Source organism: Littorina saxatilis, linkage group LG12 (assembly GCF_037325665.1).
Source record: "Littorina saxatilis isolate snail1 linkage group LG12, US_GU_Lsax_2.0, whole genome shotgun sequence".
In the NCBI taxonomy this organism is placed as follows: Eukaryota; Metazoa; Mollusca; class Gastropoda; order Littorinimorpha; family Littorinidae; genus Littorina; species Littorina saxatilis.
This window is the reverse complement of record NC_090256.1, coordinates 82606637-82633059: the sequence shown is the minus strand read 5'-3', so window position 1 is coordinate 82633059 and position 26423 is coordinate 82606637. Positions and strand designations below refer to the sequence as shown.

The window sequence follows — 26423 nt, the reverse complement described above, 5'->3', positions numbered from 1 at the left end:
TCATGTCTGTGAACCAGTCGTGAAAAGACACTAACATGTTCCAGCCCTGCAATTCTGGTTTCCACCTGGAGTTCAGGGCTTCTTGAAGGGCCGCTTGTACAGACTCACCCAAAGGGATCAAAGCGGCCATGGATTCCCATTGACTTAGAATCTTTCTTTCTTTATTTGGTGTTTAACGTCGTTTTCAACCGTTCAAGGTTATATCGCGACGGAGGGAAGGGGGGTGATGGGATAGAGCCACTTGTCAATTGTTTCTTGTTCACAAAAGCACTAATCAAACATTTGCTCTAGGGGCTTGCAACGTAGTACAATATATTACCTTACTGGGAGAATGCAAGTTTCCAGTACAAAGGACTTAACATTTCTTACAAACATTGACTATATTCTCAGCAAGAAACACTTAACAAGGGTAAAAGGAGAAACAGAATCCGTTAGTCGCCTCTTACGACATGCTGGGGAGCATCGGGTAAATTCTTTCTCGTCCCAACCAATATGGGACTCCCCCTAACCCGCGGGGGGCAATTGACTTAGAATCGAAGTCAGTGCCCTGACTGAGGCTCTGAATTAAAATGTAGCTACTTCCGATCTGTTTTGTGTATCAAAATGTGGAAGTAAGTGTCGGTTCGGTCAATGAAAGTGACCCAATAGGAAGGCCTCAGTGCCTCCCTCAATGAAGTTTGTTTGTTTGTTTTCTTAACGCCCAGCCGACCACGAAGGGCCATATCAGGGCGGTGCTGCTTTGACATATAACGTGCGCCACACACAAGACAGAAGTCGCAGCACAGGCTTCATGTCTCACCCAGTCACATTATTCTGACACCAGACCAACCAGTCCTAGCACTAACCCCTAAATGCCAGGCGGAGCAGCCACTAGATTGCCAATTTTAAAGTCTTAGGTATGACCCGGCCGGGGTTCGAACCCACGACCTCCCGATCACGGGGCGGACGCCCTCAATGAAGTGGTTGTCTCCCTTGTAAACCTTCTCTTCCTAAGAAAAGGTTTAAATTAGACAGATCTAGAACCGGACGCTATGCTCCCAAGGCTTTTGGAATGACAAACAGAATTCCACAGCCACAGCTTTCCTCTGAAGCAGAAGGGAGACCCCGGCCTGTAATAAAATCCCTGGCTTCTACTCTGGCCGGAAACGAAAAGCAGGAGGAGTTCTGGTCAATGTGCACTGTGCGTGTTCCATAGGAAGCTCTGACCAGGGGAGCGTCATTAAGGGTTAGGCTTACGGCCTGACCCCCGCTCTCCGAAGGAGGGCTAGTTCTTGGGGAAGGTTTGAGGCCGACTCTTATCCCGAGAAGACGAACCAGACTTCGAACTCTGGCCAGTGTTAGCTGACGCCGAGAACTAAGGAGCGGGAGGTCCGCTGCGTTTGGTTTGTTTCTTGAAAATGCCAGCTCTGAAAGCTTAACAGACTGTAAGTCTTTGGCCTGCTAGGGCTGCTAATGCAGTGCGTCCAGCAGATCATGTTCGAGAAGAGAACCTTCGAGAAAGGAAGCGATTAAAGTCTCGCCTAAAGAACCATTCGTTCAGCTGAGACCTTCTCCCAAGCTGCGAACAGCAAAGCTACATCCTTTGGCTCTGCGTCCTGAAGGAACACAAAGGGATCCAGTGAGGACGTAATTGCACGAGAGAGATAACGAATCAAAGTCTCAGACAAAGACGATAATTCTAAAGAAGTGCAGCCGCATTCTTCCACAGCTCCGAGATCCTTGTCCTTGTTATAACCATCCTAAAGGATGTTCGTCAAATCCGGTGTAACCAGAAGCGGTTCCGTAGTTAGAACAAAAGAATAAGTTAAGTTCTTAGGCTTGGTGTTAACCGAGGCCTACGGATAGCGCTCAGCGAGTGATGCGCTACTTGCGCGGGTGACGCAGGCCAAGGCAATGCCGCAGCAGGTGCTTCACCGAGCGCTGCCAACGAAGAAAGTGGTGGAAGATGAAAATCATTTGAGAAAACTTTCGCAAGTTCAAATGCCACCGAGGGATGCTCTAAGAACTTAAAGTTCGAAGATTTTCCTGAGAAGGCTCAAATCAGCAAAGCTGAAGGTGGAGGAACAGCAGATGAAGACGCTACAGCTACTCCCTCCGGGTAATAGTGTGTAGTGACCTCTGCGGCTAAGGCCAACTTAGTTGGCAGCTTAACCGGAAGTCGAAAAAGGGGCATTCCCATCTGCCTCAGAGGCATCGTCTTCCACATCCTCATCACCCTGTTCCGGAGTATCCCAACGATCATCGAAAGTGTGAGATCCGGAAATCAACCCCGCAGAGGCAACATCGGCCGAAGCCGGAAATGATTGGGAAAACCCCCCGGAAGTTGGACATCCTTGAACGGATCCTCTATCGACCTGCCTCATGCCAGCTGAACAACTGGAAGTTGGACATCCTTGAACGGATCCTCCATCGACCTGCCTCATGCCAGCTGAACAACTGGAAGTTGGACATCCTTGAACGGATCCTCCATCGACCAGCCTCATGCCAGCTGAACAACTGGAAGTGGAAATGGTTGTAGCCTGTACAACGGCGCCGGAAACCGCCGAAGCGAACCGGAAGCCAAAGGCTGATGAGTGCCGACCGCCAACACCGACAGTGTTATTGGCGGAAGGCGATACCATCCTGCCATCGGAAACCCAACCGCGGAAGCGGAAGCGGATCCAGCAGCGGATCGGTAAGCATCAGACTCCGACCACCCGGAAACCGCCGAAGCGAAACCGGAAGCAGAGGCTGATGAGTGCCGACCGCCAACACCGAAGTGTTATCGGCGGAAGGCAATACCATCCTGCCACCGGAAGCCGCAGCCGCGGAAGCGGAACCAGCAGTGGATTGGTAAGCATCAGCACCAACCGGACCCAACGAATGGCAACCGGAAGATCCTGTTGTCCTACTACCGGAAGTAGCGGACACATGCTCTTCACACCCCAACCCGTACCCCGGTAGGGCATAAGGCTGACATGAGGAATGAACCTTTTGGCTGGTATGCACTTCCGCGAAAGCGGAAACCGTTGCCGCAGGTTTGCGTACTTCGCCAAGAACACCTTCTGCCGACGCGTAAGCGCCGAGAGGACCAGGAGGTGCTGATGTCTGAAAATCAGACAAAAATTTGTCGAAAGGAACACCTGACGACGAGTCCAACACCACTGTAGGTTTTGCAACCACGTCGGCAGACGTAATGGTTGCAGCCGGCTCTGAACGAACCCGCGCGAGAGACTTTGCGTTACCAAAACTTGACGCAGGTTTGCGTGCTTCGCCAAGGCAAACACCGCCCGCAACGCCAAAGCGCCAAGAGGACTGGGCGGTGCTGATGTCTGACAGGCAGACAAAAGTTCGTTGACAGGAAAACCTGACTACGACCTAAACGCATCTGTCGGCTCTGCAACAACGTCGGAAGACGTAATGGTTGCAGAAGGTTCGTAACGAACACGTGCGAGCGACCGTGCGTTACCTACTCCGGAAGGGAGCAGCTAGCAGAGAAGCCTAACTTGCTATTTGTTTACAATCAGCAGTTAACATGTCTTTTCTTTCTTTCTTTCTTTATTTGGTGTTTAACGTCGTTTTCAACCACGAAGGTTATATCGCGACGGAGTTAACATGTCCTGAACCTCAGAATAAACAATGACAAAAAGAGGACAAGAAGCTCCTCTCGCTTAACTTCATTTGTAACACCTGTGGTTATTAACCGAAGCTGAAATGTCAACTGAGGGAGAAGCGGTATCTATCAACAATAGAATAGAATGCTGCATGCTTATCAGGTTAAAGTCCCAACCAAAGACGGCTTCTCGCTAAGGAACCTTTTAGAACTTTGAGAGCTATGAGTAGTAGAAGAAGTTCGTGGTTTAGCGCCAGCTTTAACCGTTTTGCCTAATTGAGAAACAGGTGAGCAAGTCTGCTTGGCAGAGCTCTTAGTTTTCTCTTTATGTCTAGGTTGTCGGCCATTTTGAAAGTAAAAAATGGCGGACCACTGTTACAAAAGACAAGTTGCAAAGCTTTCAAAAACGCTAAGAAATCTTCTCGTTAAACAAAAAAGGAACGCTCTCACTGATTCCTGAAGAAGTGAAGAAGGACGTTGATATGTTACCAAGATTTGATGGCCTTCCCTGAAAGGTAGGCCGATGGCTTAAGAAAAAGCCTGAGCACCTCAAACACGTCATGCAACGTGGGTTGAAGGAAAAGGAATGAGTGTCACCGGTGTACGTCCGGCGCATGCGCAGGATACTGGTAGGGGAGGTAACTACCATGGACCATGCCTTATATGGTATAGAGATTTGTTTTTAAGAGTTACCTCCCGTGTTACCACGGATGAGTGCTTCAATACCTTAGCAACAAAATGAAGCTATTGCTATCTATGTGAGTTGGGTAAGAATATGTAATTTAATGTGTGTTTGTCAGTGTGTGTCTGTGTGAACATTCAAACCCGTACTCCATGCACAGATTTGTTTTTACAAAGAGTGATTTTATTGCCAACAGGCTTTGTCAAGTATCACAAAGAAATCATAACAATTACTCAGAAAGATTCACAGTGAAAACGGAGTAACACAGACAATGTCTCACAGACAAAAAAAGTGATGGGGAAAATTCCAACATGTGGGAACAATGCGCCAACCATCTTCTATAAAATGTATCCTGTATTATCGTGACAGCTATAAGCAAGAGTTCTCTGTCTGAAGTTTGTTTGTTTGTTTATTTGTTGCTTAACGTCCAGCCGACTACGTAGAGCCATATCAGGACGAGGAAGGGGGGGATGAAGGGGGCCACTTGTCAAGCGATTCCTGTTTACAAATGCACTAACCCATTACTTGTGTCCCAGCAGGCTTTAGTAAAACTAAATTAATACCTACTGGAAGATTACCAGTTTCCAGTATGTTAAAATAGGCTTAACCTATCTACTGCTGGGCTTACATCAGAACACTAACAGATTAAACTATACATGAATCGCGAGACAAGCGGCAAGAGAAGAGATTTTTTGGAAAAAATACAGGTGAATGAGCAAGAAGGCAGAAAAAAGAAAAGAATTCATGAAGAAAAAGAGAGCATGACAGGAAAGAGGAACCAAAAATCTACCTAACAGCAAACTAGAAAGCTCCTGCGGTTCCAAAAACAGGAGGGGCCTTTAATTTCATAACCGCAGTGCCCCACTGCGGGACTGTCTGAAGTGGTACAGAAACAACTCCAAACAAATTAAATAGTAATATTTGTGGTACAGCATTGTGGACATTTCTAATTTTCAACATGGTCGTTAAACTCCAGTTGAACACCACTTAAGATGGCGGAAGGCTAAATATGGCTTCCTTTTCCATCCTTAAATAAAGTGTGTGAAGAGGCAAATAATATACACCATTTTCAAAGAGTAGGATGCTTCGATCAGTAGAGCCATCAGCTAATATTTACTGTCCACAAAAAGGTTTCTCGTCCTTTTTTTATTTCTTTCTTTATTTGGTGTTTAACGTCGTTTTCAACCACGCAGGTTATATCGCGACGGGGAAAGGGGGGAGAGGGGATAGAGCCACTTGTCAATTGTTTCTTGTTCACAAAAGCACTAATCAAAAATTTGCTCCAGGGGCTTGCAACGTAGTACAATATATTACCTTACTGGGAGAATGCAAGTTTCCAGTACAAAGGACTTAACATTTCTTACATACTGCTTGACTAAAATCTGTACAAAAATTGACTATATTTTATACAAGAAACACTTAACAAGGGTAAAAGGAGAAACAGAATCCGTTAGTCGCCTCTTACGACATGCTGGGGAGCATCGGGTAAATTCTTCCCCCTAACCCGATTTTGAGAGTTTGTTCGTTTGTTTATTTGTTGCTTAACGTCCAGCCGACTACGCAGAGCCATATCAGGACGAGGAAGGGGGGGATGAAGGGGGCCACTTGTCAAGCGATTCCTGTTTACAAATGCACTAACCCATTACTTGTGTCCCAGCAGGCTTTAGTAAAACTAAATTAATACCTACTGGAAGATTACCAGTTTCCAGTATGTTAAAATAGGCTTAACCTATCTACTGCTGGACTTACATCAGAACACTAACAGATTAAACTATACATGAATCGCGAGACAAGCGGCAAGAGAAGAGATTTTTGGAAAAAATACAGGTGAATGAGCAAGAAGGCAGAAAAAAGAAAAGAATTCATGAAGAAAAAGAGAGCATGACATGAAAGAGGAACCAAAAATCTACCTAACAGCAAACTAGAAAGCTCCTGCGGTTCCAAAAACAGGAGGGGCCTTTAATTTCATAACCGCAGTGCCCCACTGCGGGAGATTTTGAGAGCTTGTCATTCATCACAATTGAAGTGCAGCCACAATCTTACCGCTAGATCAAAGAGTATCACTGATATTGTTCATCACTATCAGGGACCTATATCTAATATAGGTCTATGATCACTATTAACCATAAGAATTTCACCCTCCATTTCAACAGTAACAAACTTACTCTAACCGCGGCTGATAGCAATACAAAACGCAAGAGAAAGTACAGCACCGATGTCTGCAGCACAACAACAACAACAACAACAACAACAACAACAACAACAACAGTGTTAAACAAGTTTTGTCCCAAGAAAAGAAGACATTGAGAGAAATTATCTACACTCTGATCTTGGCCAAAAAGTCAAGATGCAATGATAACTGAAAAAACCCACTTCAACATATACCTAGATCCACATTCTTCAAAAATACGAAGAAATGGAAAATTTCCTAAATAAATTATCATTTAATTAATATACTTACCCGAATCACATTAGCATTGAGTCACCTGAGATGCTTATCACTGAAAAACGCTTACCCGGCTAAAGAATTTAAAGGGAAGCAACCCCATCACCAAAACGAAAGTGAAAGTAGCTTTGGTAATGGGCCAGTACACCGGGAGTTACCTCCCATACGGGTGTATGCCACGTCACTTCCTCTAGGAACACGTGCCTATTATCATACGGCTTTAAAAAATCTTAAAACCATAAGCGGGGCAGGTGGGAGGGAATACAGTATGTGATTCGGGTAAGTATATTAATTAAATGATAATTTATTTAGGAAATTTTCCATTTAATATCATATTCTTACTCCGAATCACATTAGCAGATAACATCAACAAGGCGGTGGGCTAGAAATGAATCAAAACTCACCATCAAGTTCTGGACAGGAACTGGCCTGCTGCTATGAGCGCTGGAAGGCCTCTGGAGCCATCCTGTCGAAGAGCTATGACGTCCCGAAGATAAAAGTTTATGAAAACATCTTCGGAACGCCAATACGCAGTTGTCAGCACCTCCTCTAGACGTCTGGAGCGCAGAACTGCCAGAGAGGATGCCCACGCCCTCGTCTCATGGGCTCGGGCCGAGTCAAGTGGCAAGGAGGGCATAACCCCCCCCCTCTTTGTGCGCCTCCACTCATAAGCCTGCTTGATGAGCGAGGACACCCACCGGGCCAACGTTACCTTCGACAAATCTTTCTCGCGCCTAGTAAGGAGAGAGATAAACAACAACTTCTGAGAACTAGACCGAATCGGCTGAGTCCGGGCTAAGTACAGACGAAGTGCCCTCACAGGGCAATTGACCGAATCGGGGTCACCCGGGGCCAACGCGCTGGTCAGAGCCTTAACTCTAACCAGCGGAGAGGCCTGCCCCGGAGACTGATTCTTGGCCAGGAAATCAGGCCGGAAACGCAAAGATGCGGAACCGTCCGGCTCAAAGGAGATATCTCCAGGCTGACCCGACAGGGCGTGGACCTCGCTACCCCGTCGGGCCGTAGCCAACAAAAGGAGAAACAGCGCTTTGCGAGTGACATTGAACAGACTGGCCTCGCTTAAAGGCTCAAAATCCGCAGAACGAAGGAATTCCAGGATTAAAAACAAGTCCCACTTGGGAGCGGGCAAACGAGCTTTAGCTTCCTTAAGAGCAGCCCCTTTAATGACTGCAGCTATAACGCCCCCGACTCGAACAGAACGACCAATCTGCTGAAGAGTCGCCGAGATAGCGGAGCGCCGGACCCTCAACGAGGAGACTGAGGCGCCCTGTGAAGACATGAAAGAGAGGTGGTTAGCGACCTGAATAGAGCGCGGAGCCACCGAACTCACCCCTCTAGCTGAACACCAGGCAGTCCATGCCTTCCAGTGGGAAGCATAAACTGAAGAGGTGGACGCTCTATGCGAGCGAGCCACCAAGTCCAGAGTCAAAGACGACGCCCCAGAGCGCTTCAGCGAGTCCCGAACAACTTCCACACGTGAAGCTTCAGAAGACTGGGCTCCTCGTGTGGAATGCCTGTTCGGGGCTGCACTAGTTCCCCTCGCACGAGTGCGAGAGGAATGGGGGGCCCTTGGGCAAGCCGAAGAAGATCTGGAAACCAGACCTGCGACGGCCACAGAGGAGCGACCAGAAGAAGAAGGGCCGGCTCCTCCATCTCCGCTTTCCGGATTACTCGGCTGAGTAACGGAAAGGGAGGAGTCTGAAGATCTGTATGTGCCCCCCAACCCTCCCTGGACGCATCTGTAAAGAGGTCCAGGTCGGGGAGGGGCACGACGATCGGAACACCTCTGCAGACCCACTCCGTGTGCAACCACGGAAGGGTCGCAGACTGGAACCATCCCTGCAAAGGGATGAGGGCGTCCCAGTCCACCAGAGGAGAGTCCACAAACGGCTTCAGCGCGAACTGAAGCGGACATTTGTGGACCCGGCCCAGTGAAACCAGAAGAGCCATAGACTCCATCTGCCCCAAGATGGAGGCGAGCGAGCGGATGGAAGCCATCAGGAGAGGTAAAGTGGAGCGAATCTGAGCTTGGAGCTTGTCCACCCTTCTCTGAGAAGGCTGGACAGTCCAAGCGACCGTGTCGAAAGACATCCCCAGATAAGTGAATGTCTGTGACGGGGTCAGCTCCGACTTTACCCGGTTGATCGAGAACCCCAACCAGTTGGATTCTCGAAGAACCGTCAGGGTATCCTGCGAACAGCCGCTCTGGGACTGGTTCATGATGAGCCAGTCGTCCAGATAAGCCCGCAGACGGATACCCTGGGACCTCACCAGTGCACAGACCTGTCTCACCACCATGGTGAAAATCCACGGTGCGAGAGACAGCCCGAAAGGGAGTGCGCGAAACTGGTAGATCTGATCTCCCCACCGGAAACGAAGCCATTTCCGGTCGGTCGGATGCATAAGAATGTGAAAGTATGCGTCCGTGAGATCGATCGAGGTCACCCAGTCTCCTGGGCGGAGAGAGTCTCGGACAGAGGCTGGCGTCTCCATCTTGAATTTTATCTCCCTCAAGAAAGTATTGAGGAGAGATAAATCCAACACGGGACGCCATCCTCCTGATGCTTTGGGAACAGCGACCAGACGCCCGTAAAATCCCAGGGAGCTGTGGACCCGAACTCTCTCCACCGCGCCCTTCTGCTCCAGGGAGGCAATTTCCGACTGCAAGACGGAACGTGCTTCCTGCGAGAAGGGGGGCTTGAACCGCGGAGGCACTCGGGTAAGAGGCGCCTTTTCCTCCCGCCAGAGTAGACGGAAGCCCGAACTCACCACTCCCACAATCCATTGGCTGTCTACTACCGACATCCAACGAGAAAGTGCCCGGGAGGGGCCTCCCGCCATCACCAAGGTGGAGGGCGGGAGGGAGGTGAGATCGGGAGCGCTTCATTGGGGGTGTGGCTTACTTCCAGAGCCGCCACGCCCCCTCCCCGATGCCGTCCTCTTCTTCCCACCACGAGCGGCCGGCGAAGCCTGCCGCTTCTGAGCTGGCTTGGGGTTAGACGATGTCTGAGCCTGCTTCTGTTTAGAAGGCTGAGACTGTTTCACCCCCTTCAGAGTGTAGTCAAGGAACTGACTGTCCTTGTTTGACTGAATCTCCTTCTGTCTGGCATCCAGTGCCAGCGGACAGAAGAGAGACTCCTCTGAGACCGGGGAGACTCTCAAGGTCTCCCTAGTAGCCAGCTCCGTGAATTGGGACTGCGAGAGGAAGAGATCCCTCCTGCAGAGTACCGCTTGGGTGTACTGCAGGGAGGAAAGACGCAATTGTTCCTCATTGACCTTGGCCAATGCGGTCAAAAGCGCAGAGACATCGTCCGCATTCTGTTCTTCACTGAGAGTGAAAGGAACTAGCGAATCGGTCAATGCCCGAGACAGAGCCCGAACGAGAGTCTCCGCAATGGAGGACAGTTCGATCTGCCGACGTCCAACCTCCTCAGCAGAGAGGAGGGAAGCCTCGGAAACCGGCAAAACCGAATCACGCTTGATCGGTTTAGCCAGAAGAGGCAGCAATTCCCGGGAAACCGGAAGGGTAGCCCTAGGGAGTGCAAAAGACGCCAGCCAATTCTGGCTCTGATTGGGCATGCCAAGCTTCCTATTGGCCGTAGGCACGAAGGAAGAGGCTTGGGCAGCTGAAGCCACCCACTGCTGAGCTGATTCCGGAACTGGACCAAAAGGAAGCAGTAACGGAACAGGCACTGGCCGAATACCACTCCCCGCATGTGCTGGACGAACCAGTGAATGCGAAAGTTGGTAAGCCACTGACGGAGACTCGGCGAACCGGAAGGAAGAAACATCCTCCTGTGCCGGCCGGAAGTCCGCCATGGCAGAAGGAACGAATGATGCGGAAGAGTCCGCAGCCACCACCCCTTCAGGAAAATAACGAGACGTTACTTCCGCCGCGACGTCAAGAACAGACTTGAGCTTCGACGGAAACACGCCCCGCGACTCCTCGCTGACCACTGATGGAGCATCAGAATAGTCACACGTGGAACCATGACCGAAGTCACCAGTTCCGGAAGCAGAAGCATGCCCTGGCAAACCGGAAACCGGAAAAGCCTGAGCACTAACGTCATCCTGCCGCCCAAAACCCTGTGAAGGTAAAGGGTAAGCAGGACGACCATCCGCAAAAACCGGAGCTGGATGAGCTGACGTCACTCCCCCGACTGAGTGGAGTGATGCCTGCTCAAGCCTAGGCGCTTGAAAGCCGGAAGGCGCACGCTGTAATCCACTATCTGGTATCCGGAAGGAACCACCAGAAGAGGAAGAAGCGTTTCCGGCCGAAACCGGAAGTGTAGTCAACGGAACCGCAAAATGCGGAAGTGAAGACTGCACTGGTTGACTTCGCGATCCGGAAGGACCGGAAGTCAGTGAATACTCCATCCTGCCGCGACCGCCGTAGCGTGCCGGAGCGGACGGATCATCACTTCCGGCAAGTGCCGGAAATGCGGCAGTCGAAACCGACTGCCGCCGCTGTTCGAACAAGTCCGGGGCCTCGTAGGTTATCGCCGGAAATGAAAGATCAGCAAGGTATCGGTCGTGACCCGATGCGAAAGAGCTGTCCCCCGAAGGAGAACGTCCAGGCGCCTCACGAGGGCTATCGGACCAGCTCTGCTTACCAACCGACGCTGAAGAGGGAGGACGCTGCTCCAAGCCGGAAGTGGAGGACAAAGACACGGAAGCCAATGCCCGGACGTCACTGCCAGATGCCGGAAACGCCGAACTGCTGGCGACGGAACGCTGAAATTCTGCCTGCACCAAGCTGCGGATTTCTGGAACCAGTGACTTTAACAGAGAGGAAACCAACGCACCTTGTCCAGGTGCTAACAAAGAAGACGAAGTCTCCGATGTAGAGACAGGTGCAGAAGTAACAGTAGCGCTAGGCGCCGCAAAAGAAGCAGAAGTAGTAACAGCGCTAGGCGCCGAAATTGGTACAGCCAACAAAGTGTTACGCTCTTGGTCTGTAACAAGTAACGTTGCTTTGGAAGAGGAAGACTTAGCCTTAATTTTCCCCTTGGGGTCCGACTTGCCACGGCGCTTGTCTGAATCAGACATGTTGACAACAACACGTGGCAACGCGAAAAAAATTTACTGAAACATAAGTCTAAACGACTGGAAAATTCAGTAAACACACGCACTAATGCGTTAACAAAATACTATAGCTAAACTTGCCCCACAAGCAGAGGCACGGAGAGCTACAAACAAAGTCACACGAGCTAGAAAACTAACTCACACAACAAAATGGCGACACGCAAGACACTGACACAAACGTCAACAACACGTGGCAAAGTAAAAAGATTTACTGAAACGTAAGTCAAAACGACTGAAAACACAGTAAACACACACGCTTACGCGTCAACAAAATACTAAAGCTACACTTGCCCAAACAGAAAGAGGGCACGCAGAGCTACTAGCAAAGTCACACGAGTTAGCTAACTAACTCACACAACAAAATGGCGAAACACGCAAGTCACTGACACACAAGTCCGTAAAAAACGGACAACGTACAGTAACGAAACAGCGCAAACAACCAACAACAAACGGGAACGAGCTCACCAAACTGTAGGCAAGGCGAGCAGACAAGCTGGGTAACGTGGCCGGCGGGTGTCACTCAAACACACAAGGTCAGCCACAGAGCGTCAAAAAGTGAACCGTCCTCTCCGAGGTGAAAAAGACGTATGATAATAGGCACGTGTTCCTAGAGGAAGTGACGTGGCATACACCCGTATGGGAGGTAACTCCCGGTGTACTGGCCCATTACCAAAGCTACTTTCACTTTCGTTTTGGTGATGGGGTTGCTTCCCTTTAAATTCTTTAGCCGGGTAAGCGTTTTTCAGTGATAAGCATCTCAGGTGACTCAATGCTAATGTGATTCGGAGTAAGAATATGATATTAAATGAAAAATTAAACACTGAAATGAGAGAAGTGAAAAGCAATACATGTCATCTGAAATACACACACCTTAAACAAAAAACACAGACAACTAACAACAACAAAACACCAAGAAAACAACAACAGAATTAGTAACACAACTTGAGAGGAAAATAGAAAATGAGATGGCAATCAAACACAAGCAACAGGATAATATATTCCTGTCAAATACATACATTGTTGATTATAAACAACCATGGAAAATGTGTTTCTTACAAGAACATAATTCGGAACATTGAAAGACATTGGGTGATAACAAAAATCAAATGAAGCAGGCTAACAAACAAAAGTCAACAATATTCAACATTTGTATACAGCATTCAGATTATCACAAAGTATTCACAGCCATTATTTTTGTCTCATAAAATGTCTAGATACGACTTCCAAAATATACACGTTTTTTATGGTCTCAAAACAATCATCATTTTGTCATGGTGGTCACATTTCTAAAATGTTTTTTTCTGTCTCTTCGTAAGCTGCTAAAATACAAAAAGCAAAATCAAGAAACAACAGCATGGGTGTTACTGGGAAAAATAAAAAAACCTGAAAGGCAGGGGTCCAAAATGCTCAAGTTTGAAAGAAAGTTTCTGGACACCGACGAAACCAAATCACAATAAGCAAGATGGCGGCAAATCCAAGGGAGCGAACCGAGAAAGCACGCGAACCAGTGTCAAAAGTCGGATCGGAACCGCTGCTCGTTATTTCAACTTAGCGAAATGAAGCTCTTTTTTTTTTTTTTTTTTTTTGAAAACCCGGAAAACCGGAATTTCCGGCTTCAGATTTTTTCAAAAACCGGAAATCCAGGCAAAAGCCGGAAGAGTAACACCCATGCAACAGTCATTTGCAATATTAAGACTGTCGAAAAAATCTCATGACTTTCGTATCGTTAATTTGCTGCTTTCTTCTCAGTGCCCCGCTGTGGATGCGTGCGCAGACCAAAAACTCACTGATGTGTGTTGCGACTTTCTCATGTGGGTCTTATTTACCATGCACATTAACTTTACGTTTGCTGAACGTACCTATTACACTGTATTTAAAATATGTCTTCACGTCTGAGGTGGTGAATAAGTCATTTTATTCGTAAAAGAGCATGTGAATTCTCAAGTTATGCAGCCATTTGTACACATGCAGCTTTCTACCAATTCATGTATTAAAGACACTGACGGGTTAGATAATGCATTGAAGTTGTTTTTTCTCTCTCTCTCTCTCTTACACACCCACACACACTTATTGGAATATTTTTGAATATTTTGATGCTTTGTCACACAGACAAAAACTCTAGTTATCATCATATTTCTAAGGCACTATACTATAGACAGTATTTAAAGGGCTTGACAATGTATTTATTTGTCAATCAATGGAGAGAACAAATCTAGGAAATGAATTAAGACAAAATTATTGCACTGAAAAAAACCCTGCAAATTGTATAAATAAAATCAGTCTTTCACTGCAAATCTTTTATTAATGTTTGTTTATATTTTTATGGTTCTTATAAGTATTACCCCTATTAGGTTTAATTTATTAATTTGTTTTAATAGGCTGATGTTTCAAAAATATTCACAACAATGTTTACACACTTTTAACATCAAATTAAGTATGTTAGAAAACATGTTTATAGTGTCTTCTTGGCTGCAAGGGATGCAGAAGACAGCATCACATTCCGGTAAATGTAAAAATAGTTCTACACACCCAGACTGAATGGAATGTTAACAATGAGCATGTAATGTAAGACTAACAAGAGGCGAAGCCTTCAAGGCTCACGTAAGAAATCGACAAACAGTAACACAAACTCAATCACTCCATCACACATACACACACACACACACACACACAGAAAGAGCATAGGTGAAACTGTGCAAGAAAGCGAGACACTAGATCTAGATCTGTCTGTCTGCATGTAGCCTACTTACAGGGACACAACTGCTAACTAGTCTCGGCCCGCTCAAAATAATAATGACCGAGACTTTCAGTACTTCCTTCGCGTGACGTCTAACCCTCTTACGTCATAATGTGACGTCAATGTAATGTGACGTCTTCAAATGTTAGAGTTTCTACCACAGACATACACACGCACGCACGCACATACGCACGCACGCACAGACAGACAAAGTTACGATCGCATAGGCTACACTTACGTGAGCCAAAAACCAATACAGGTGTACAACTACAAAAAAGTATGTTACACTTTCCCTCAGAGCCAAGAGACACAAATTACATCAAGTTTTACATCACACACTAGATACTGGTACATGTGGTGCCCAGTTTGTCTGGCCCTAGTGAAGTTATTACAATATATAACCTGTTCACAGAATATCAAAAAACAAGAAAGGTAGGTTGTTTTTTTATTGTGAATTTTTTCTTCACAGCATATGTGTCAAATATGGCACTAAGAAGACGAAGCAACTACATGCATAAAAATGTCTTAATTTTGATTACACCTGCCAATGAGCATCAATTACTGTCTTTACAAACTGTCAGAACAAAGTCTGTTGACTTGAAGCATTGCACTGAACTTTTATCACAATCAAGGTTTAGAGAATGCAAACAGCATTAATGACACAATAATTTGTTCAAGGCTAGAAAATAAAAATCACATACCAGTCCCACCTAAACAGAATCTGCTTGATGCAAAACATGGATACATTTAAACCAATTATGAAGCCTAATTTGTGTTCAAAACAAAACCCCAGAGAACTAAACCTTTCTAAAATACTCAATCTATCAGTCTAACACTCATGACAGGGGCGGATTAGGGGAGGGGGGGGGGGGGGGTTTACAGAGGTTCCAGACCCCCCCCCCCCCCCCCCCCCCGGCTGTAAAAAAAAACAGATTTAATACAAACTTTAAACGAAATAATGAGTGGCTGCTGACACCAGTTGATCATGTTTAAAATCAAAGATAAGCCACAAATTGTTTATAAAATACCGTACTTTTCGGACTATAAGGCGCTACTTTTAAAAATAAAACTGAACAAATCCTAGAATAAGGCGATGTCATGGATAAGGCGATGGTGTCGTGCATAAGGCGACGGCACAAAAATACAACATTTAGTCAAGCTCAGTCGAACTCCCAGAATAAAACTTAACGCATTGCATTTTTTCCGAAAGACTGTACACTCGTAGCATCGTCTGTCCACCGCTCGTGGCAAAGGCAGTGAAATTAACAATCCAGAAAAGCGCGGGAGCGGTTGCGCTGAGGAGATATATAGCACGCTTTTCTATATCTCTATTCTTTTTAACTCTCTGAACGTGTTTTTAATCCAAACATATCATATCTATATGTTTTTGGAATCAGGAACGGACAAGGAATAAGATGAAATTGTTTTTAAATCGATTTCGGAAATTTAATTTTAATCATAATTTTTATATTTTTAATTTTCAGAGCTTGTTTTTAATACGAATATAACATATTTATATCTTTTTGGAATCAGAAAATGATGAAGAATACGATAAACGTAAATTTGAATCGTTTTATAAAAAAAAATTTAATTACAATTTCAGATTTTTAATGACCAAAGTCATTGATTGATTCTTAAGCCTCCAAGCTGAAATGCAATACCAAAGTCCGGCCTTCGTCGAAGATTGCTTGGCCAAAATTTCAATCAATTTGATTGAAAAATGAGGGTGTGACAGTGCCGCCTCAACTTTTACAAAATGCCGGATATGACGTCATCAAAGACATTTATCGAAAAAATGAAAAAAAGTCTGGGGATATCATACCCAGGAACTCTCATGAAAAATGTCATGAAGATCGGTCCAGTAGTTTACTCTGAATCGCTCCACACACACACACACACACACACACACACCACGACCCTCGTCTCGATTCCCCCCTCTATGTTAAAACATTTAGTCAAAACTTGACTAAATGTAAAAAGAAAGAAAAAAAATTAGGAAAAACATTGTACGTAGGAAAAAACCCAAAAAACAACATCAATGATCAAACATGACGACCGCTCAAAATCGGCACGAAACACTGTTTCAAACAGAAAGTCAGGGAAGAAGATCAGCGGTACCTCAATCGTCACTCGTTGTCGTCACTCTCACTAGTTCGAAAGCTGCCTTTCGGTTGCTCTCCAGTCGTATCGCAAGATCGATGGCATTAATCTTGAAGGCAGCGTCGTATGAAGCTCTCTTCGTTTTCGAACTACAAGTTCACAGTGCTCGTGAAACCTATTTTATCCGAGAATAAGGCGACGTCGTGTATAAGGCGACCCCACAATTTTAAGTGGAAAAAAAAGAAGAAAAAAGTATCGCCTTATAGTCCGAAAAGTACGGTAGCTAAAATTCTTCAGCTTCAGGAGGGCTTTGCCCCCCACACCCCCCAAAGGGGCGTTGTCCCTGTACCGACCACTGGACCCCAAGGTTGTAACCCAACCCCCCCCCCCCCCCCCCCCCCTGGCTTAACTGCTCCGCCCCTGTAGGAGAAAAGACTGCAGTTGCAGTATCCTATTTTACAAAGGTCGGCCAAAAGATTCATGGCCGCAATAAATGTTTTTCGGGAATAACTCTGTTGGTATTTTTATGGGCTGTGGATGGTTTAATGTGCTCTTAACAACGACGCAGCCACAGGAGCTTGTATCCAATCGCCGGTCGATCATTATGTACTCCTTATTCCATATATTTACTCCTTATTCCATACAGTCTACTACTACTATTTACTGATTAGTAGTAGTAGTAAGGGTAAACATGCAGCAGTAAATAATAAGCATGCAGGAGTAAATAATTATCGACCGGTGGTTGGATACAAGCTCCTGTGGACGCAGCCATGCATTGCCACAGATAAATTGTGTCAAGTGCATGAGCATCATCATGAAAAATCAACTCTGCATGGTGTGAATTTTGCGAAGTGTACGCTCAATGGAACACCTTTATTCTTTTTTGAAAATCTTGACTTGAGAGCTCATGCTTACTGGTACCAGTATCGCTTGGCTGCCGACTGAAAAGTTGCCACGTCTGTTGGCTCACAATTCATCAGTGGCAATATTGTCTAATTGTTTAAAGGAGCACTCAATCTTGCACAGCCCATTAAAACCCTGACACAGTTATTTCGGGCGGGGATGTAGCTCAGTCGGTAGCGCGCTGGATTTGTATCCAGTTGGCCGCTGTCAGCGTGAGTTCGTCCCCACGTTCGGCGAGAGATTTATTTCTCAGAGTCAACTGTGTGCAGACTCCTCGGTGTCCGAACACCCCCCGTGTGTACACGCAAGCACAAGACCAAGTGCGCATGAAAAAGACCCTGTAATCCATGTCAGAGTTCGGTGGGTTATAGAAACACGAAAATACCCAGCATGCTTCCTCCGAAAGCGGCCTATGGCTGCCTAAATGGCGGGGTAAAAACGGTCATACACGTAAAAGCCGTGGGAGTTTCAGCCCATGAACGAACAAACAAACACAGTTATTTCCAAACACTGTCTAATGGAACACTTATAGTCAAGATGGAAAACGCAGCCTTGCAGCAGAAAGTCCTCTTAAACCTCAGGTGCTCACTTGAAAAAGTTGATCATAATAGAGATAAAAGTTACAAGCTACACTATAGTAAAATGCATCCGCGGTGGAAAAATCGGTCGTAAAAAGGGAGTAGTCGTAAAAAGGGGGGTCGGTAAGGGGGAGTTCTACTGTATAACAATCCATACAGAAAAAGACATAAAGACACTGCAACCCACGTCCAGAGCAAAATCTTTCACATTCCATGCTTACACCAGAGAACAAAGACCTCCATTATTCTTTATATTTGGTTAGAGCACTTCCAAGTCATGGTTGTTTGTAAAGTTCTAAAATATGTGAACCAAGTCCGTGCACTCATTGCAGTAAGCACGCTTCAACATATTCAGCATAGCTCATAAATCACATGTAAATAGACGCGTGCAATAAAAAGTCCTTGCAACAAAAATGCAGCAGCTAGTCCATATTTTCCGTGCAATGACCTTTTGTTTCTGTGACTCAACACAGTAACCAGTTGTACTGCATTCCCAAAAGCAATGTTGCAGAATTTCTTGAAACCAGCAAAGTTGTACAAAATTTGGTTACCATGCATCAGCAGAGACTAACACATCTTTTAAAATACCTGATGGAAACATGTGGTCAATGTACACTCTTTCATTGAAGACTCCAAACGTAGGAGCCAGTCTCAACTACATCACTGAAAAAGCTAGACGTTGCTGTATTCAAAACGGTGACAAACCTTTCCAACAGGTCAATCAAACCCTCATTACATTTTGTCACATTCAGTTGAATACACAGTTTTCTTGAATTCAGTAAAATGTGACCCTCCACCACAGAATGATTGAGTCGCATGTCACCTTTGCATGATTTTTATATTTTTACATTTTCTTAAAGAGTTGTTTATGCTCTATCCAGGGGTGAAACCCGTTTTAGAAAAGAGCGTAAACTTTTCGAGTTATAACTTATAAGCTTGTGACTAAGGTGATTCTCACACTGATACCTGACACCCCCTGTACTTATATCAGGCCAAGCGCAGAACCCCGCAAGGTGACATCCGACTCATTCTGTGGTGGATGGTCACATATTTAAACAGTCCTGACTACAAACAGTTCAGTCACCCGACCTGGTACCATATATGTCCAAAATATTCCCCCTTCACAACCGATTTAGATGCAGACATAAACCAAATCAATCCTTGTTAAACCACACCTTGATCCTTAAAGTGCAACAAGCACGGCACCGGTCATCCGAAAACACCACACAGCACATATATGTGAAAGAAGCAAACCGTCCTTGTATAAACCAAAATGTAGACACTCATGAATTTCCAACAGTCTGGCACAACAGAAATGTGAAGAAATGATGTATCCGTCAAATCAGATACAGTAGCTAGCAGCTGACAGCAACATCAACAATCCATTGCACATCTGACATTCAAGCTAGATACTGCAGAACACATAGCAGTTCAGAACACTTTGTTTGTTGAATAACAATCTTGGTAAATCTCTGCTCAAAAGGAATGTCAGGCAGCTGAATTTAAAAGTCAATTTAAACTTCACAACATTTAGCAGGGAATAACTCTAATATAAGCAAGATTAAAAACTGATTAAAATGATTTTGGAAATGGCAGCCATGGTGTTTTCCTAAATTGACATTAATGACAACACAAAAGATTTAATGCTCAATCAGTCAATGCCTCAGCAGTTCCTGACAGGGCACCTAATGTGCTGTACATCATCTCAAAGCACAGAATGTTTTATACTCTGAACCTCAGTTTTAGCACAGAATTACCGAAAAAATCAAAACTGATGCTTAAAATTACAGCAGAGTATTTTCAGCACTGCCAGTATATATTCAGTCCAAACACAGCATGCCCAGAACACTTCACAGCAAAGAAAATTCGGCACAAATTAAAAGTCTCAGTAAAAGCAGCGATGGTCTTCCATACTTCATGGCCAAGAATATTCGACACTGAAAGTACCACCGTACAACTAAAAACAGGGAACTAGCTGGTAAAAAAGATAGCAAAGGTGCTGCAATGAAAGTTATCACAGGGTATTCCACATACTCAATCTCAGTCCTATAAGAGTGCTACTGATCCACTGAGGCAGTCCACAGCATAAAATGCAAGAAGTCATGGATCGAACTCTTTTTGCTTCAAATATCCAGCTCCTTCCAAGTACACAGCTGATGACAATGCTGTGGTTATCCTCACAGCACTGAACACTCTGGAACTCTTTTTACTTCAAATATCCCGCTCCTTAATTCCAAGTACACAGCTGATGACAATGCTGTGGTTGTCCTCACAGCACTGAACACTCTGGAACTCTTTTTACTTCAAATATCCCGCTCCTTAATTCCAAGTACACAGCTGATGACAATGCTGTGGTTGTCCTCACAGCACTCATGAACACTCTGGAACTCTTTTTGCTTCAAATATCCCACTCCTTCCAAGTACACAGCTGATGACAATGCTGTGGTTGTCCTCACAGCACTCATGAACACTCTGGAACTCTTTTTACTTCAAATATCCCGCTCCTTAATTCCAAGTACACAGCTGATGACAATGCTGTGGTTGTCCTCACAGCACTCATGAACACTCTGGAACTCTTTTTACTTCAAATATCCCGCTCCTTCCAAGTACACAGCTGATGACAATGCTATGGTTGTCCTCACAGCACTGAACACTCTGAGCTTCTGGTCTCGACCCCAGCAGCTACCTGCTCCAGCAGCCCTGGCGGAAACTGCTGCAGGAAAGTCTTCGCCAGTTCATCCGTTTTCTTTCGTCCGAACAGCACCATCAGTATGGACACGGGGGTCACCTTGAGCGTGAAGCACTTCTCGGCCAAGCTGCCTGTTTCCTCCGAGTTCTTCAAGTGAAGAAGCGAGCGGTCCAGTGGTGACAGTGACGCAGAATGCTGGTGATGCTGAGAATGGTTAGACAGTGGCACGGACATGGGGTTGGCGGGAAGAAAGTAAAACTTCGCCGTACTGTTCTCAAACATAGGATTCAGGCCCTGAAATGGGGTGAGAGAGGTGAAGGACATTGGGGTCGGGCAAATGCTGTTCATGTCAAGGTCGTACACCGACGCTGGTGTGTATCTAGGCAGATTAGACTCAATGGAGTAGGATGGCAACATTTTGGCACTGGCATTCCGAGAGAAAGGCACCGGTTGCGCTGAAGTAAAGGTCGGCGTTGTTTTGGAGCGGGTCAGACCATGGGGAGTCCGTGGTTTGACAAGAGCGGTAGCTTGGGAGGTGTTTGTATTCATGAAGGTGGTTTCGGAAATATTTAATTTGATGATTGTGGTAGACTGTAAAGTATCTGCTGTGGTGAGAGCAGTGCCTGTTGCTTTCATCACATTCGAGGAAGGAGTCGCAGGTTCACTGACTGCACTGACTTTTGACAAGAGACCCACCTCCTGATCATCAGAGAGTTTTCCCTCCTGGACCTCGACTACCCCAGAGTCCTCAAAGTCAGAACCCCCAACCTTTTGCTGTCCTTGCAAGGTTGCAACAGGCGATGCTTCAGTGTCCACAGGATCTCCAGTATCCTTCTGCCGGACTGCAACAGTCTCGGGGAAGAGATGACGCATGCCTTGACCAGCAGACGCCACAACCACTGGAGCTCTTTCACCTGATTCTCCATGTTTCCCTGACACTGTCAGTGCTGGGTGAGTCATGGTGCTCTGCCGATCATCTGGTGCTCCCTCCGTCACCTTTGAAGAAAGGCTTGAAGATGCTGACTCAAATTGCTGTGCAGCCACTTTTTCTTTGGTGATCTTTTCAGTGATATTGCTCTGGTCATTGCTACTTTCCTTAGAATCCTGCTGACTTTCTTTCTCTGTGGAAAAAGTGGCAGCACTGTCCTTTTCTGTGACTGTTTCTTCTCTACTGTCAGCTTGTGCAGATGAATTCTGAGCAAACTCTGTTTTTGTAGATGAGTTTGTGTTACTGTCTTTTGCTGTAGACAAAGTTTGAGCACTTTCCTTTTGACCGGTCACATCTTGAGCATTTTTGACTTCTTTAGACAGAATCTGAGTGATGTCTTTTTCTGCCGACACATTTTGAGCACTTTCACTCAGTGATGACATATTCTGAGCACTATCCTCTCCTGTAAACAAGTTCTGAGCACTATCCTGTGATCCAGCCAAACCAGGATTGTCTTTTTCTGAGGACATACTCCTATTAGTGTCCTCTGTTGCCGACATATTTTGATCACTGTCCCTTTTAACAGACACATTGTTCGAAGACATACTCTGAACGTTGTCTTTCTCTGCAGACAGGTTTTGCGCATTGTTCTTTGCTGCAGATACATGTTGAGCACCGTCTTTCTTGATGCCCACACTCTGAGCACCATCTTGTTCTGCTGACATATTCTGACTATTTTGTGTACCCATGTTTTGACTAGCAGCCTGACGAACAGCCCCAGGACCAGCCTCTGTACGAGTGGTGAGAGGGTGAGCAACAGTGGGCGGAATCGGTGAGTCAGCGGTGAGCGTGCGAGTATCCGACTGTTGTGGTGTTGACGATTCTTCAGATGATGATGATGGTTGAGCCACTGGAAGTTAAAAACAGAAAGCTATCAAACATCGCACTTTCTGGCCAGTTCATGAGCAATTTCAAACTATCATGCAAGGGATCAGTCAATTCCAGTCTAGAACGGCAAGTCAAAACTTCAAACTGATTCCACTTGAGCTTCACCGAATTTTGACGTATCATTTTCTCTGAGACCAAGATGATCATTCAGAGCCCTTCCAGGCCAGAACGACTGATCAATTTGAATTTCACTTGGTCAATAATAGATGACCAATGACTGGTTGTAAACCTTGCCATTCAGAAGGTGCTTGCTGCCCCTATACATGTAACTCTTGAATGCTTTAAAGCAATTTCAACTCACAAACATGCATGCTCACAACTATAGCTGACTGTGATGGCAAAGCAGTACAATCACTATCTCCCCCTCCCCACCGGCCTACCCCTTTGATTGCTCTGTGATGGAGAGAACAAAGTCCTTCATTGTCATTAGCTGCATGTTAGTTCGCACCAACCATATCCCCAGAGAGATCAAGTTTTCCAAAGGATACTCTGATACATTATTTTAAAAGCTTGACCATGAACATCAGAGTCAAAATCCAGAATGACACACTTATGATTGTCCACTTATAGTCTTATGATGGCTAATTATCAAACAAACCAACGTTGTCATTACTTTATTCAACCAACTTCCATTGAGAATACCACACTAATTCAATCCTGCAAGGTAGAAAAACATGGGGTGCAGATATTATAAACTTCTCAAACTATTTGCAATCACAACAGAAAACAAAATTATGTTGAAACATGAACTTCAAAAATATACATGAGCAATCAACAATAAAACATAAATAACACACAGAAAAAGTCTTACCGTGTACTTCAATAGTGGTTTCTGAACTATGTGTTTCTTGCTGTCGCTGTGGTGTAGGGGTCGGGGTAAGGTCGTCATCCTGGTAACCACTCTGGCGACCAGAGTGACCATGACCTTCATAGTGATCTAGGATGCTGACCTCTGGGTATTCTTGCATTGATGCTATGCTGTTGCTGCAGCTATACACTGTGGAAAAAAGAGATAGAGGAAGAGATTTAAATCCATCTTGCATTGATACTATGCTGTTACTGCAGCTATACACTGTGGAAAAAAGAGATAGAGGAAGAGATTTAAAGCCATCTTGCATTGATACTATGCTGTTACTGCAGCTATACACTGTGGAAAAAAAGAGATAGAGGAAGAGATTTAAAGCCATCTTGCATTGATACTATGCTGTTACTGCAGCTATGCACTGTGGAAAAAAGAGATAGAGGAAGAGATTTAAATTGAAAATTTTCATCTAAATTTTAATTTGATTATATACTTACCCAACTCACATCAAGCAATTTACTCCAGTTTAGTGCTAGGACGCTGAATAGCATCGCCTTGGTAACAAGGGGAGGTCACCCTAAAAAAGAGCTACCTTGACCCCTTATCATGACAAAGTCACGCGTGACTTCCTGACCTTGCCGCCATCTTTGAATCATTCAATCGAAAGCGAACATAGAAAAATTTCCCTCTTTTTTAGGAAACACCCCCATAAAAACCCCAAAAGCGGGGCAGGCGGGCGGGTATCAACTATGTGAGTTGGGTAAGTATATAATCAAATTAAAATTTAGATGAAAATTTTCAATTAAATTACATTCTTATCCCAACTCACATCAAGCAGAATGCTAATGAAGGAGGTGGGGAAACAAAATTCCACTTGTCCAGCCGACAATGGCTGGTAGGGAGCTACTGCCACCATGACGAGTGCTGGCCACATCTCGCAGGTAAAAGTTGATGAAAACACCCTGCGATTTCCAGTAGGCAGCGCCTAAGACCTCTGCCAGCACGCCTGAGCGGAGGACTGCCAGAGAAGTAGCCCAGGCTCTGGCTTCATGAGTTCTTGACAACTTCATAGGAAGGACAGAATGCCCAATCCCAACTTGTCTGTGCCACCACGCATACGCTTGTTTAATAAGCGTAGAGACCCATCTTACCAAAGTGACCCGCGACAAGTCCTTGCTCCTTTCAGTGTCAACTGAGATGAAGAGCAGTTTATGGTCCCTAGACCTAATGGGCGTGGTACGGGATAAGTAGCTGGTAAGAGTACGAACAGGACAATTGACCATATCAGGGTCACCAGACGCAAGAATCCTACTTAAAGTAGGAATGCGAATAACAGAGGAGGACAGACCTTGTTTTTGGTTTGGCAAGGAACTCCGGCCGAAATCTTAAAACAAAAGAGCCATAGCTCTCAAAAGAAATATCCTTAGCCAGGCCTGAAAGAGCGTGCACCTCACCGCCTCCACTGGCAGAGGCTAACAAAACGAGGAACAAGGCTTTACGAGTCAAGTTAGCTAAGCTCGCTGAAGCTAAAGGTTCGAAATCCGAAGAGGCTAGAAACTTGAGTACCAAAAAATAAGTCCCACGCGGGAAGAGGGGACTTAGCCTTCGTAAAACCAATCGCTGCCCCCTTAAGAACACTAGCAATTACACCGCCCAGGTTAATGCTATGCCCTAATTGCTTCAGAGTAGAAGAAATGGCTGAGCGCCTGACTCTCAAAAAAGAAGGAGCCAAGCCCTGAGCAGCCAAACACGAGAGATGATTTGCTACATGCATAGAGCGAGGTGAAGTAGCAGTAACTCCATTCTCCGAGCACCACTTTGTCCAAGCTGACCAGTGTGACGCATAAACAGTGCTGGTCGATTCCCTGTGGGCCTTTTGGACAAAGCCTAAAGTAGCGTCTGAGGAGCCAGAACGGCGCAGCGACCTAGAAAGAATGGAGGGCCGTCTGCGAGGCGAAGGAGGACGGGGAACCAATGTTGGCTGGGCCACCAAGGGGCCACCAACACCAAGCAAGGCTGTCCCCGCTCCGCCTTCCTGAGAACCTTTCCCAAGAGATGAAACGGGGGGAAAGCATAGGCTCAGACGCGACCAGTTACTTCGAGGGCGTCTGTTTCCCTCCCCTCTGGGTCTGGAAAGGGGGAGATAAAGACCTGAAGCCTGCAGGAGAATCTTGTCACAAACAGATCGACTGTAGGCTTGCTGAAATGCCACCCAGACGTTGTAGGACCTGATGAGTCAGAGTCTACTCCGTGTGCATCGTACACTACGGGCGACTGAAGTAGTCCGCAAGAACGTTGAGTATGCCTGGGACGTCCTTCGCTGACAACAGAATAAGGTGCTGGCTGCCCCAGGCAAGAATCTGACCTGACCTGACAGAAAGAGCGAGAGACAAAGTGCCTCCCTGTTTGTTGAAATAGGCCGCCATGGTCGTGTTGTCTGTGCGAACCCCAATTTATTCGTTCCTGACCATAGACAGAAACGATTGGAGTCCCAGGAAAACAGCCTCTAACTCTAGGGCATTAATGTGCCCCCCACTCTGCGTCTCGTTCCACAGACCTGACGCAGTGTGAACAGAAAGATGGGCACCCCAGCCCTCCATAGACGCGTCTGTGAACAGAAACTCGTCCGGGGGGGGGCAAACGAGATTGGCACTCCCTGTGAAATCCCAGGGAGCAGCCACTGCCTCGTTGTGTGCCGAAACCAGCTTTCAAGAGAGACTACTGTCTCCCAGCCCTGAAGAGAAGGCTTCCACAGCGAACTCAGGGCAGCCTGAAATGGCCGCTTGTGGACTCTGCCTAAGGGCACAAGAGTGGCCATCGACTCCATTTGGCCAAGAAGAGAGGTCAGAACACGTACAGCCGCTCTCTTTATCAAGGACAGAGTACGAAACAGACTTTGCAACCTGTCCACC

General features: G+C 46.0%; 1 protein-coding gene across 1 annotated transcript in view; it reads right to left on the bottom strand.

Moving 5' to 3' along the window:
* Nucleotides 1–15465: 15465 nt before the first annotated feature.
* The window catches only part of LOC138981607 (uncharacterized), a 70272-nt gene continuing 59314 nt past the window's right edge, over nucleotides 15466–26423 (bottom strand). Inside the window, exons 29-30 of the mRNA XM_070354579.1 lie at nucleotides 23521–23706; nucleotides 15466–22671 (exon numbers count right to left, since the gene is read on the bottom strand). Coding sequence (XP_070210680.1) covers nucleotides 20783–22671; nucleotides 23521–23706 — 2075 coding nt within the window. The 3' untranslated portion in view covers nucleotides 15466–20782. The remainder of the gene's footprint in view (nucleotides 22672–23520; nucleotides 23707–26423) is intronic.